General features: G+C 41.9%; 1 protein-coding gene across 2 annotated transcripts in view; it reads right to left on the bottom strand.

Moving 5' to 3' along the window:
• The window catches only part of ltk (leukocyte receptor tyrosine kinase), a 72,250-nt gene extending 56,534 nt beyond the window's left edge, over positions 1-15,716 (bottom strand). For both annotated transcript variants that reach the window (XM_014210289.3, XM_014210290.3), the window contains exon 1: positions 15,431-15,716. In XM_014210289.3, the coding sequence (XP_014065764.2) occupies positions 15,431-15,485 (55 nt within the window). In that variant the 5' untranslated portion in view covers positions 15,486-15,716. The remainder of the gene's footprint in view (positions 1-15,430) is intronic.
• Between the last annotated feature and the right edge of the window lie 202 nt (positions 15,717-15,918).

Here is a 15,918-nt window from a genome sequence, read left to right as displayed (position 1 = left end):
TGGGAGAGTTGAGGAGTCTCCCCAGAATTGTTTTTCTGAATATCAGACAAAAGCTGACATTCTCCCCAGACTTTGTGCCGTTGCCTATAGGCTTACGCTGCTTTAAGTTCGGGGATATCCGAGACTATGCATAATGTTGGTGAAATTACATTATATGACCAAAAGTATGTGGACCGGACATACTGCTCATCAAACATCTCATTCCAAAATCATGGGCATTAATATGGAGTTGCTCTCCCGCGCTGCTATAACAGCCTCCACTCTTCTGGGAAGGCTTTCCAATAGATGTTGGAACATTGCTGCAGGGACTTGCTTCCATTCAGCCACAAGAGCATTAGTGAGGTCGGGCACTGATGTTGGGCGATTAGGCCTGGCTTGCAGTCGGCGTTCCAATTCATCCCAAAGGTGTTTGATGGGGTTGAGGTCAGGGCTCTGTGCAGGCCAGTAAAATTCTTTCACACCGATGTCGACAAGTCATTATGGACCTCGCTTTGTGCACAGGGGCATTGTCATGCTGAAACAGGAAAGGACCTTCCCCAAACTGTTGCCACAAAGTTGGAAGCACAGAATCGTCTACAATGTCATTGTATGCTGGAGCATTAAGATTTCCCTTCACTGCAACTAAAGGGCCAAGCCCGGACCATGAAAAAAAGCTCCAGACCATTATTTGTCTTCCACCAAACTTTACAGTTGGCACTATGCATTGGGGCAAGTAGCGTTCTCCTGGCATCCGCCAAACCCAGATTGTTCCGTCGGACTTCCAGATGGTGAACACTCCAGAGAACGCGTTTCCACTGCTCCAGAGTCCATTGGCGGCGAGCTTTACATCACTGCAGCCGACACTTCGCATTGCGCATGGTGATCTTACGCTTGTGTGCGGCAGCTCGGCCATAGAAACCCATTTCATGAAGCTCCCGACGAACAGTTCTTGTTCTGACGTTGGTTCCAGAGTCAGTTTGGAACTCGGTAGTGAGTGTTGCAACCGAGGACAGCGCTTCAGCACTCGGCGGTCCCATTCTTTGAGCTTGTGTGGCCTACCACTTCACGGCTGAGCTGTTGTCACTCCTAGACGTTTCCACTTCACAATAACAGCACTTACGGTTGATCAGGGCAGCTCTAGCAGGCAGAAATTTGACAAACTGACTTCTTGGAAAGGTGGCATCCTATGACGGTGCCATGTTGAAAGTCACTGAGCTCTTCAGTAAGGCCATCCTACTGCCAATGTTTGTCTATGGCGATTGCATGGCTGTGTGCTCGATTTTATACACCTGTCAGCAACGGGTGGGGCTGAAATAGCTGAATCGACTAATTTGAATGGTTGTCCACATACTTTTGTATATATAGTGTAGATGGCATCATCTTCATAGAAAAGGTGAGAACCTTTAAATTCTGCATTAAAATCAACAATTCCATAGTGAGTCATGCAAACTACGGTACAGAAGGCCATCATTTAATAGACGTGTCAGTCTGTATTCCATTCAGGGAGGCCTGCAATCTAACTGCTTCAATCATTCACTTAACATAAATTGAGGGATTGATTAACTGAAAACATGTTGAGAGTCTTTATCATTTAGAACAATATCTGAAGGGGGTAAATACATTTTCACAGCCTGGTTTTGACTATCCACCTGGAAATGGCTCATCACTGGCTTATGAAGGAGCAGGTGATATGCCATGGACAGTTTTGTACACTAAATCAGATGAGGGCTTACCTATTGGGAGCACTACTTTATTTAATAAAATACAATTTAATACAACTTTAATACATATTTGTTTAAGATAAATACATTTCCATCATCTTCACTCTGGTGCATTATCATTCTTCCTGTTTTGTCTTTCGTTCTTCTATGTTTTGGAGTCTGGTCTTCTTTGGTCTGTTATTTAGAAGGGTTCTGTTGTTTTTTGGTTTATATATGATGTCCATTAGGTCCAGGTATTTACAAAGGGGTCCAGTTTCAAGTGGATTTTAGCTGTTATTTGTTCCATATCTTGGATTTCGTTGGTTATGTTGGTCTAGTCCTGGATGGTTGGTATTTGAGGTGATAGCCAGTGTCTTGTTATTGCTTTCTTACTTCTGGCCAATAAGATGTTATATAGCAGGCCTCCTGAGTGGCACAGCAGTCTAGGGCACTGCATCACAGTGCTAGATGCGTCACTACAGACCCTGGTTTGTTCCCAGGCTGTATCACTCCGTGTTCGGGAGTCCCATAGGGCGGCGCACAATTGGCCCAGTGTCGTCCGGGTTAGGGGAGGGTTTGGCCGGGGTAGGCAGTTATTGTAAAATAAGATTTTGTTCCTAACTGACTTGCCTAGCTAAGAAAAAAAATTATTGGGCCATGTGTTTAACAGATGTAAAGCACATCAGACAGTAAAACCTTGTCATTCACTACTTAAGAATTCGAATGTCTGAATATGCCATCACTCATTATTTCCCTCTAATTGAGCGTTAGGAGCAACAAGCTACAAAATGGTTTGCATCAAAGGCACCATCTGTAGTATATTATTGTGTTTTCTAAATGTCCTTGAGTCTTAAAGAGTTTTCATATTCTTCCTCTTTATTCAAATATATTCACACACCTCGTTAATTGCTAATTGAGACAAGATTCACAATTAACTGCTTACTTAAATGAATAGCCCATCTGTTCAATTACATTGACGATTCATACAGTAAAAAAAAAATATTAATATGCCATCATAATAAACAGATTCAAGTAAGAATCAAAGTATTGGAGGTACAGCGTAATCGAAACATATTCATACCCCTTGACCTTTTACACATTTTGTTACGTTACAGCCTTATTCTAAAATGGATTAAAACATTTTTAATCCACATCAATCTACACACAATAAACCATAGTGACAAAGAAAATCTAGGTTTTTATTCATTTTTGCAAATGTATTACAAATTAGGAATAGGAATACCTTATTTACAAAAGTATTCAGACCCTTTTCTATGAGATAAGGTGCATCCTGTTTCCATTGATCATGCTTGAAATGTTTCTACAACTTGATTGGAGTCCACCTGTAGTAAATTCAATCATTGTACATTATTTGGAAAGGAACACACCTGTCTATATAATTTCCCACAGTTGACAATGCATGTCAGAGCAAAACCCAAGCAATGAGGTCAAAGGAATTTTCCATAGCACTCCGAGTAAGGATTGTGTGGAGGCACATATCTCGTGAAGGGTACCAGTAAAAGGCACATGACAGTTCGCTTGGAGTTTGCCAAAAGGTACCAAAAGGACTCTCAGACCATGAGAAACAAGATTCTCTGGTCTGATGACGCGTCACGTCTGGAGGAAACCTGGCAACATCTTATGGCGAAGCATGGGGGTGGCAGCATTATGCTGTGGGGTTGTTTTTCAGCGGCAGGGACTGGGAGACTAGTCAGGTTTGAGGGAAAGATTAATGAAAAAAAGTATAGAGAGATCCTTGATGAAAACCTGCTCCAGAGTGCTCAGGTTCATCTTCCAACAGGACAACAACCCTAAGCACACAGCCAAGAGTGGCTTTGGGACAAGTCTCTGAATGTCCTTGAGTGACCAGCTAGAGCCCGTACTTGAACCCGACCTAACATCTCTTGAGACACCTGAAAATAGCTGTTCTGTGTCGCTACCCATCCAACCTGACAGAGCTTGAGAGGATCTGCAGAGAAGAATGGGAGAAACTCCCCAAATACGTGTGCCAAGCTTGTAGCGTCACACCCAAGAAAACTTGAGTCTGTAATCGCTGCCAAAGGTGCTTATGTACAGTTGAAGTCGGAAGTTTACATACACGTTAGCCAAATACATTTAAACTCAGTTTTTCACAATTCCTGAGTAAAAATTCCCTGTTTTAGGTCAGTTAGGATCACCATTTTATTTTAAGAATGTGAAATGTCAGAATAATAGTAGAGAGAATGATTTATTTCATCTTTTATTTCTTTCATCACATTCCCAGTGGGTCAGAAGTTTACATACACTCAATTAGTATTTGGTAGCATTGCCTTGTTAGTATTTGGTAGCATGTTTCGGGTAGCCTTCCAAATGCTTCCCATAATAAGTTGGGTGAATTTTGGCCCATTCCTCTTGACAGAGCTGGTGTAACTGAGTCAGGTTTGTAGGCCTCCTTGCTTGCACATGATTTTTCAGTTCTGCCCACACATTTTCTATAGGCTTGAGGTCAGGGCTTTGTGATGGCCACTCCAATACCTTGACGTTGTTGTCGTTAAGCCATTTTGCCACAACTTGGAAGTATGCTTGGGGTCATTGTCCATTTGGAAGACCCAGTCAAGGGGTCTGAATACTTTCCGAATGCACTGTATATATTCTTGCCAAGTCCAACATTCCCCCAAATCCAGTCTCTAACCTAATGTTAACTATATTACCATAGCATAAAGTTAGCGTATTGAATCTGCTATGACAGCACAGACAGGTTTTCACAATGGCCTGAACAGCTCTTCCATAGAAGAGCCTCTTTACACTACACTTGTTTGACGACACATACTAGTTCCACAACACATAGTTTTGTAGTGTAAAGAGAGTGATCTAGCTTCAAAACTCTCTTTCCCAAGCCACCTTGGTATGTACAGTAGTGTGGGACACCCCTCTGAGTGGTATAGTGTAAAGACAATGGCTCTCCAACGCCTCATGCCCCTGCAAACTGCACGCAGAGACATAAAAATGTTATACATGAGTTCTGACTCTGGGTATGTAGAAAAAGGGCTTACATGACAAAATCTCGCACCATCCCTTTAAGTTAAAACAGATCGAGCAGTGGCGAAAATTAGAGCCATGAGTGCATAGCCACTGCTCTCTCCTCATCATCTCCCTACAGTGTATAGGCACGCATCAGTTATATTTCCGATGGTGTCAACATAATTACATTTTCATGCATTTGGGAGTAGAATGTATTTTTTTTTTAAATCACCAGAAATGACCTTATCACAGTCGTTGTATTAAAAAAAAAATCTCACGGGAGGCAGTGACCCCCACTACTTACTTTGCCACCGCTGCTGAAAAAAATCCTAGGGGAAACACTACATCTATCTACGATAATATGGTGTATAGCCTACTGTACATATTTCTGTACAAAGACTGTTCACAATAGCAGTGTCTTAACTAAAGGAGCTCCCTTCCAACTGAGATTTTCTCCAGTAGACATGTCGTGTAGACAATACGTAACCAATGTACCACTATACTCATGTAACATGCCTGCTAGAAGTCACATCAACATGAGTTTATTTTTTTATAGATTGGATCTGTTCCAAGAAAAAGGTAACTGGCACTTGCATTGAATTCATTCAGCTTGTATATCAATTCTAAATAATCAAATGAAGTTAGAGTACAAGTAAATGAAATAAATGTGAAGCTTCAGCAAGTATGGACAGTAGATTTCAAAGACAACGTATAGAGAAATTCCCTTTGCTGTCTGCTGTTGGTGTTAATTTCACCTAGACAGAATACTAAGCATTACTGGAGGGAGGGAACAGACGTTAACTGCCGTTCTTCTTATTAAAACACAAATTAAGTTAAGCAGATCGCCTCCTTTCCCTTCTTGGTTATTGAAAAGTCTACAGTGAACAAAAAGCCCTACAGTACATACCACTATAGCTCAATGATTCCAATGAGAGTGACTCTGGGTCGAACATGGTTATTTTAATGAATCAATTATATTTTCATAAGTAACCTCAAATCAGGTTTCGATTCCTTCCTTACTTTTGGCAGTTGCTTCTTCAATCATACTAAAAGCAAAAGTCAAATCCAAACAATGCACAGGGCTATTTAGACTGAGACGAAGAGGTATAATTCTGGTAATAGTTAACTGGCATTTACAGGAAAACATTTTCGTCATCTTGCAGAACAACAAATGCTCAAACATGTTCTGCAAACTAAGTTGTAGATGGTCTATTTTCATTAGTATGCTAGAAGAAGAACTAATTGATTGTGCCACAGAGGTGAAAATGATACCAATATTTGCTAATTCAGAGTGAGAACTATGTCCTGTTTTCCCTTGCGGAATATATTTTTTTGTGATTTCACTGTGATGACCATTGGATAGGTTATTTAATCAGTTATGTGGATAATACGGGCAGCGAATCAACTATGCACCAGAAAGCCAATGCCATTGGTGAGCTATCTAAGCAATGCCAGGAAATAATACATCAAATCAGTAGAGAAGCATGGCTTCACTTTTAATGTCTCTTGCTTTATAAAACCAATCCAAATGGTATTTGTCACAACAGGTAGACCTTACCGTGAAATGCTTACTTATGAGCACAATGCAGAGTAAGTAAGAAAGATTTGCTCAATAAACTAAAGTAAAAACAGAAACATAATAAATTAACAATAACGAGCCTATACACTATGGATACCGGTACCGAGTCAATGCGCAGGCGTACGGGTTAGTTGAGGTAATTGATGTAATACATTATACATACAAAAGTATGTGGACACACCTTCAAATTAGTGAATTTGGCCACTTCAGCCACACTCACGCTGTTATTGTGAAATGGAAACATCTAGGAGCAACAACGGCTCAGCCGCAAAGTAATATACACCACACAAGCTCACAGAACGGGACCGCCAAGTGCCGAAGCGAGTAGCTTGAGTTCCAAACTGCCTCTGGAAGCAACGTCAGCACAATAAGTGTTTGTCAGGAGCTTCAAGAAATGGGTTTCCATGGCCGAGCAGTCGCACACAAGCCTAAGATTACCATGCGCAGTGCCAAGCATCAGCTGGAGTGGTGTAAAACTCGCCGCCATTGGACTCTGGAGCAGTGGAAACGCGTTCTCTGGAGTGATGAAACACACTTCATCATCTGGCAGTCCGACGGACAAATCTGGGTTTGGCGGATGCCAGGAGAACGCTACCTTGCCCCAACGCATAGTGCCAACTGTAAAGTTTGGTGGAGGAGGAATAATGGTCTGGGGCTGTTTTTCATTGTTTGGGCTAGGCCCCTTAGTTCCAGTGAAGGGAAATCTTAACACGACAGCATACAATGACATTCTGTGCTTCCAACTGTGTGGCAACAGTTTGGGGAAGGCCCTTTGCTCTTTCAGAATGACAATGCCCCTGTGTAAAAAGCGAGGTCCATACAGAAATGGTTTGTCTAAAACGGTGTGGAAGAACTTGACTGGCCTGCACAGTGCCCTGACCTAATTTTTCCCAAGATGGTGCTGCAGTAGGACGTGTGTATGTGTATCTGTCTCTGTCTTTGTCTTTTGTCTTTTCCTGTGTAAATAGCCGGTCTTTTTTGTATATATCTTAATCTCACTTTCTATCTACGAACTAAATATACTTTCCTGCAACCCGCCTCACCCAACGTGGTACGGATCTGCTATTTTTATTCCTTATAACTGGAACTTCCATCAGGAGATAGCCAGTTAACTAGCCAGTTAACTACTAGTCCTTGTTAGCCACGGCTAGCGGTCCTCGCCTTTTTTCCCCGTCAGCCTTAGCTCGGACAACACCTGCCAGTCTGCACAGCGCAATATCAACCCAGAGCATATCGGACTGCTTCTCTCTACCATATCACCGGATTCCTGCCGCTTTGGATCATTACACCAAATCATTACTCCGGATCATCGCAGCTAGCTAGCTGCAAACGATTGGCTACTGTTAGCTAACGCCTCTGTCCCGAAGCAAGCACCAGCTAGCCTTGAGCTAGCCTCGAGCTAGGCCCATATACCAGCTAATTCTAGGGCTACAATCCTCCTTTGCCAATTGGCCGCCGATCCATCACGACTGGACTGCCGACTGGACTGCTCGCCTAGCGCAGAAGTGACTACCGATCAGCACCTTGACTCACCTATTGCTGCTCTTTTGACCCTATGATCACTCGGCTACACAGCCGATGCCCCCTGGACTGTTTCAATAACACGGTACCTCATTTTGTTTACCTGTCGGCCCCAACCTCGAACTCAGGTCCTGTGTGTACCTAACTGACCAGTTCTGCGCATTCATCGCCATTTACCCGTTGTTGTCTTAGCTCTCCTGATCAACACCTGTGATTGCTTTATGCATCTCTCTAATGTCAATATGCCTTGTCTACTGCTGTCTTGGCTAGTTTTTACTGTTTTATTTCACTGTAGAGCCTTCAGTCCCACTCAAAATGCCTTAGATAGCTCTTTCGTCCCACCCCACACACATGCGGAGACCTCACCTGGCTTAACTTGTCCCTCCAGAGACGAAACCTCTCTCATCGTCACTCAACGCCTAGGTTTACCTCCACTGTACTCACATCCTACCATACTCTTGTCTGTACATTGTGCCTTGAATCTATTCTACCACGCCCAGAAATCTGCTCATTTTATTCTCTGTCCCCAACGCACTAGACGACCAGTTCTTATAGACTTTAGCCGCACCCTTATCCTACTCCTCCTCTGTTCCTCTGGTGATGTAGAGGTTAACCCAGGCCCTGTAACCCCTAGATCTACTCCTATTCCCCAGGCGCTATCATTTGTTGACTTCTGTAACCATATAAGCCTTGGTTTCATGCATGTTAACATCAGAAGCCTCCTCCTTAAGATTGTTTTATTCACTGCTTTACCACACTCCGCCAACCCTGATGTCCTAGCCGTGTCTGAATCCTGGCTTAGGATGGCCACAAATAATTCTAAAATGTCCATCCCCAACTACAACCTTTTCCACCAAGATAGAATGGCCAAAGGGGGTGGAGTTGCAATCTACAGCAGAGATAGCCTGCAGAGTTCTGTCATGCTATCCAGGTCTGTGCCCAAACAGTTCGAGCTTCTAGTTTTAAAAATCCACTTTTCCAGAAATAAGTTTCCACTGTTTGCGCTTGTTATAGACCCCCCTCAGGCCCCAGCTGTGCCCTAGACACCATATGTGAATTAATTGCCCCCCATTTATCTTCAGAGTTTGCACTGTTAGGTGACCTAAACTGGGATATGCTTAACACCCTGGCCGTCCTACAACCTAAGATAGATGCCCTCAATCGCACACAAATTATCATGGAACCTACCAGGTACCACCCTAAATCTGTAAACAAGGGTAACCTCATAGATATCATCCTGACCAACCTGCCCTCTAAATACAACTCTACCAGGATCTCAGCGATCACTGCCTCATTGCCTGCATCCGTAATGGGCCCGCGGTCAAACGACCACCCCTCATCACTGTCAAACGCTCCCTAAAACACTTCAGTGAGCAGGCCTTTCTAATCAACCTGGCCCGGGTATCCTGGAAGGATACTGACCTCATTCCAGTCAGTAGAGGATGCCTGGTTATTCTTTAAAAGTGCTTTACTCACCATCTTAAATAAGGATGCCCCATTCAAAAAATGTAGAACTAAGAAGAGATATCGTCCTTGGTTCACTCCAGATCTGACTGCCCTTGACCAGCACAAAAACATCCTGTGGCGTACTGCACTAGCATCGAATAGCCCATCCTGTGGCTAGCTTTTTCAAACAGAAATTTGCATCCTGTAGCACAAACTCCAAAAAGTTCTGGGACACTGTAAAGTCCATGGAGAATAAGAGCACCTCCTCCCAGCTGCTAGGAAACACTGTCAGAGGCTAGGAAACACTGTCACCACCGATAAATCTACGATAATCGAGAATTTCAATAAGCATTTTTCTACGGCTGGCCATGCTTTCCACCTGGCTACCTCTACCCCGGTCAACAGCTCGGCACCCCCCACAGCATCTTGCCCAAGACTCCCCCATTTCTCCTTCACCCAAATCCAGATAGCCGATGTTCTGAAAGAGCTGCAAAATCTGGACCCCTACAAATCAGCTGGGCTAGGCAATCAGGACCCTCTCTTTCTAAAATTATCCGCCGCAATTGTTGCAACCCCTATTACTAGCCTGTTCAACCTCTCTTTTGTATTGTCTGAGATCCCTAAAGATTGGAAAGCTGCCGCGGTCATCCCCTCTTCAAAGGGGGTGACACTAGGCCCAAACTGTTACAGACCTATATCTATTCTACCCTGCCTTTTTAAAGTCTTCGAAAGCCAAGTGAACAAATAGATCACCGACCATTTAGAATCCCACCGTACCTTCTCCACTATGCAATCTGGTTTCCGAGCTGGTCACGAGTGCACCTCAGCCACGCTCAAGGTCCTAAATGATATCATAGTCGCCATCGATAAAAGACAGTACTGTGCAGCCGTATTCATCGACCTGGCCAAGGCTTTCGACTCTGTCAATCACCGCATTCTTATCGGCAGACTGAACAGCCTTGGTTTCTCAAATGACTGCCTCGCCTGGTTCACCAACTACTTCTCAGATAGAGTTCAGTGTGTCAAATCGGAGGGCCTGTTGTCCGGACCTCTGGCAGTCTCTATGGGGGTGCCACAGGGTTAAATTCTCAGGCCGACTCTCTTCTCTGTATACATCAATGATGTCGCTTTTGCTGCTGGTGATTCTCTGATCCACCTCAACAGCACAGCACTCTGTAGGGTAGCACCATGGTGTAGCCGGAGGACAGCTAGTTTCCACCCTCCTCTGGGTACATTGACTTCAACACAAACCTAGGAGGCAACCCCTTCCATAGACTTACACAGTAATTATGACAACTTCCAGAGGACCTCCTCCAACCTATCAGAGCTCTTGCAACATGAACTGACATGTTGTTCAACCAATCCAAGGATCAGACAATGAATATTGTACTGAAAGCATACAGTACTGCTAGCTAGCACTGCAGTGCTTAAAATGTGGTGAGTAATTGACTCAAAAGGAGAGAAAGACAATAGTTAAAAAGTTTTGAACAAATTCATTTATTCAAAAATTTTGTAGAAACAAGAGAGTGAGCTAGCTATATTTCATATTTTTTCACTTTCACTTTCACTTACTTAGCTAGTGAATGCAGCTAGCTAGTTTAGCATACTCAAACACCCGGCTCAAACAGAGAGGGATGCTATGTTACCTAGCTGGCTATGGCTATCTAACACTGGAACTCTTCCAAGTCAAGGTAAGCTTTTGGTTTTATTAATTTATTGCCACCGGGGCCCACCGGTGTAACTGCTCAACTGCTTGCTGACTGTACACTGTACTGCATGATTGTAGCGGGTTTACTAACGTGTTAGTTCTAGTAGCTATGTTGACTTGACGTTAGCTAATATGGTGGAAACAATGTAGGCTGTGTGTAGCGGTTATCGTTAATGATATGAAGGTTTGGCTTGGAAAGTTGTTTGTATGTAGCCGCTATGAAAGTGAACTGTGTTTGCGTGGGATCAGGGATGTATTCATTCTGCCAATTCTGTTGAAAAAATATTTCTTAAACGGAAGCAAATGGATAGAAACAGGGATAAACATACCTGAATTTGTCCAATAGAAGCTTTCGTTTGCAACTGTTGGACTAATGATTAAACCCTAGTTTAGCTAGATTGTGCAAGGCGGTATTGAATATGTATGTTTGTCACCTTGATTACTCAAATTTCTCTCGATCTGTGCACCTACTTTGTAAATGTTCATTCAGAGGCTAGGTTGTAGCAACCTCATGGATGGGTATAGGGAACATTTTAGAATCATGTAGTAGCCTAAACCTTTCAATGTTACATTGAGCTGGGTGAATGAAATATGAATGACAGGCATCAAATATGCTGTAATAGAAAAAAGACCATGCTCACACATTTTTTTCTGTCCTCCCTCATCTTTAACAGCAACGATCACCACTTTCAGTGTAGTACAGTGCATTTGGAAAGAATTCAGACCCCTTGACTTTTTCAAAAGGCTGTTACTTTACAGGCTTATTCTAAAATGGATTCAATTGTATTTTTTCGTCATAAAGGGAAATACAATACTTCATAATGACAAAGCAAAAATAGGTTTTTATAAAAAATGGAAACATCACATTTACATAAGTATTCAGACTCTTTAATCAGTACTTTTCTGAAGTACCTTTGGCAGCGATTACAGCCTCAAGTCTTCTTGGGTATGATGCTACAAGCTTGGCACAACTGTATTTTGGGAGTTTCTCCCATTCTTCTCTGCGGATCCTCTCAAGCTCTGTCAGCTCAATAGTTCAATATTGGTTTCATCAGACCAGAGAATCTTGTTTCTCATGGTCTGAGAGTCTTTAGGTGCCTTTTGGCAAACTCCAAGCGGGCTGTCATGTGCCTTTTACTGAGGAGTGGCTTCCGTCTGGCCACTCTACCATAAAGGCCTGATTGGTGGAGTGCTGCAGAGATGGTTGTCCTTCTGGAAGGTTCTCCCATCTCCACAGAGGAACTCTGGAGCTTGGTCAAAGTGACCATCGGGTTCTTGGTCACCTCCCTTACCAAGGCCATTCTACCCCGATTGCTCAGTTTGGCCAGGCAGCCAGCTCTAGGAAGAGTATTGGTGGTTCCATTTAAGAATGATGGAGGCCACTGTGTTCTTGGGGACCTTCAATGCTGCAGCCATTTTTTGGTATCCTTCCCCAGATCTGTGCCTTGACACAATACTGTCCCGGAGCTCTACGGACAATTCCTTCGACCTCATGGCTGCTCTGACATGCACTATCAACTGTGGGACCTAATATAGACAGGTGTGGGCCTTTCCAAATCATGTCCAATCAATACCACAGGTGGACTCCAATCAAGATGTAGAAACATCTCAAGGATGATAAATGGAAACAGGATACACCTGAGCTCAATTTTGAGTCTCGTAGAAAAGGGTTTGAATACTTAAGTAAATAAGGTATTTCAGCTTTTTTTTTTATAAATTTGCTAACATTTCTTAAAATCTGTTTCCGCTTTGTCATTATGGGGTATTGTGTGTAGATTGATCAGGGAAAAATGTTTTAATAACAAAATGTGGAAAAATACTTTCCGATTGCACTGTATGTGTGAGTGTGTGGTTAGAATCCAGTGAGTGTACATTGAGCCTGTTCAAGAAATAACAATAAAAGAAGCCAGTAATGTAAATAGTCCAGGTAGCCATTTGATTAACTGTTCAGCAGTTTTATGGCTTGGGGGTAGAATCTGTTAAGGAGCCTTTTTGGTCGCAGACTTGGCGCTCTGGTACCGCTTGCCGTGTGGTAGCAGAGAGTACAATCTATGTGCTTCTACATCTGCATTGCTTGCTGTTTAGGGTATTAGGCTGGGTTTCTGTACAGCACTTTGTGACATCGGCTGATGTAAAAAGGGCTTTATAAATACATTTGATTGATTGATGACTTGGGTGGCTTGAGTCTTTGACAATATTTGGGGCCTTCCTCTGACACCGCCTGATATAGGAAGCTTGGCCCCAGTTATGTACTGGTCCGTACGCACTACCTTCTGTAGTGCCTTGCGGTCGGAATGCCTGAGTAGTTGCTATACCAAGTGGTGAAGCAACCAGTCAGGATGCTCTCGATGGTGCAGCTATAGAACTTTTTGAGGATCTGAGGTCCCATGCCAAATCTTTTCAGACACCTGAGGGGGTGTTGTCGTGCCCTTATCACAACTGTCTTGGTGTGTTTGGACCATGATAGGTCCTTAGTGATGTGAACACCAAGTAACTCGAAACTCTCGACACGCTCCACTACAGCCCCGTCGATGTGTTTGGGGGCGTGCTTGGCCCTTCTTTTCCTGTAGTCCACGATTAGCTCCTTTGTCTTATAAGGTACTGCCTCAAGGTCAAGGATTTAACGTTTAACCTGATTTTTAGATATTTTTAAGATACCACTGTAGGTTGAAAATACACAAGACAGACAACATTTCAAGATAACAACTTATTATAAGGGACAAGCTGGTGATTTGAAGTTTTAATATTGAGAAATATGTGTAGTTCTATGGTAGCAGCTGCCAGCACAGTCAAACGTGCAAGCTAGATTATCTACAAATGTGCACACTACAAATCAGCATTTGTTTTGGTTGTTTTCAGACCCGATTAAATTATAAGCCTGTTATCAAAATAGTATATACATGCTTGGAATTCCCTGCCTCTATTTGACTAAACTAACAGTTCATCACAAGAAATATTTAGTTGGGAAATAAATTCATATATTACAATAAGATGTATTGGATAAACTATGGTGATTGGTCCCATCTACAAGACATGCGTTCAGTTTTAATGAGCACATGGATGACTACCAAAATAATAGAATCTGTGAAGCTGCACTATTTAAAATAATAAAGGTCTGTGAAAATAGTTCTGGTTCCTCTGATACCACTTTATTACAGTGTAATTACTCATTTGTTCTGATGTAATTAACTCATTTCATGTCAAATACTTCAATGTTCCTCATCTAAGGAATATTCTGCCGTGATATATAGCAAGAACGATTACATTAAACATAAATAAGCCACTATAAAGGAGAGCAAAACCACCTACTATAATTTGTTAATTAATACAGTTTTTCATATCATTTTTCTATTTAAAAAAGTTGAGAGATTTATGCTTTATCCATGCTTGGTTTAAAACATGTTTTAAACCAAGCCAAAACAACATTATATCAATTATTTATATTGAACTTACATTTGAACTTCATGAATCTTACATGAGTGTTTTCCTGTCATATTTATTTAACACAAATTGTGTTTTCCTAATGCATGATTTAGCATTAGCAACACATCAGCTTCTACTGCCACAATTCGTTTTAAGTAAAAAAAAAAAAAAATGGTATTTCAGTTTTTTATTTGTAATAAATGTGTCTGGGAGTGCAGTCATAATTACTCAGAAATCAGTGGGATGGCGTGTGTAAATTTAGTGTGCTTATTTTCGAAATAAGCACTATATGCAGGTACAGTATATGCAGAAATGTAAACTACAGTTAAAACAGACATATTGAAGCAGGTTCCTCAGGAACTCTCTGATTGAGACATCATGGATTATTAAGATTGCAAAAATGTGCATATGGCTGTAAGGATAATGAAGGCTTACTCTTTAAGGAAATACAGTGAGGCATAGTTAAAGAAATATTGACAACATGGACTATCCATGTGAATATTGTTTTCAAATAATCCAGCACCATTCCAAATATTCAGGGTGCCAAGAATCACAATGTCAAATAGCAAAGAATTATTCAATGGCAGTAATGTTTATAATCACAGTTGACCTGAAGCTACAATAGGTCGCAAAATGGTTATCTGACCATCTCAGGCGATTATTCCTAAAACCTATGATCACACATTAATAACAATATTTCTCTAGAGAAATCCGTTGAGTAAACAAGTTGACTGCCACAACCTTTCCTAACAAACGGAAATGTGTCGTTCTGAATTTTCCAGGTGCAAGAATGACTCTAAATGACTCTAAAAGTATGTTAACCTTAATGATTCGGTCAGGAATGTGTATTAATCTCACAATAAAATGAATTGATTAATATGCCTGTCATAGAAGAAGAACATATCATGGCCGTGAGGGGAACTGATGCTGAAACTTCGAATGAAGTATATTCCTCGTATCTAGACCAAACTAAAGAGATTTTTTTTTTAAATAAAAAAAACATTATTGAAATTGACTCCTCAGTGCCGCAATATAGCCAATGAAATTGTAAATATATTACTATATTCTACTTACCTATCAAAACGCTGACAGCGATATTAATAAAAGTGTGTCTTCTTATACAATCCATGGCTCCTTTTGAAAGGATCCTAGAAAGAGTTGTCACTTTTTTGCACTTTTGCCACTTTTATTTATTAATGTTAACAAATGATAAACAACCAAAAACACGTTTTAGATCACCAAGTCCCAAGGACGTGCAGCCTTTTTGCGAGCGTAGTTTTTACTTCACCTTGCTGTAATAGTGGCGATGCTGCAGCGTTTCGGTCTGAATTGGCGAACCAACTCAAACTCACTCCCGAATGAATGCCTGCTCCTTCTCTTTGGGTTACCACTGCCTACTTAGAAACTTGGTCCTAAAGCCTGCCTGTGGTGTCATGCTGTATATTATTGCTTTGCAGAGGGCTTTGTGTATGGTGGTTGGTTGGTATGGTCATGTTTTACAGTTGGCACAGCCTGGTCTCATACAATAGACGTAACATAGTGAATGTAAATCCAGGACACTT

Source organism: Salmo salar, chromosome 09 (assembly GCF_965601325.2).
Source record: "Salmo salar chromosome 09, fSalSal1, whole genome shotgun sequence".
NCBI classification, from domain to species: Eukaryota; Metazoa; Chordata; class Actinopteri; order Salmoniformes; family Salmonidae; genus Salmo; species Salmo salar.
This window is presented reverse-complemented; position numbering and strand designations above follow the sequence as displayed.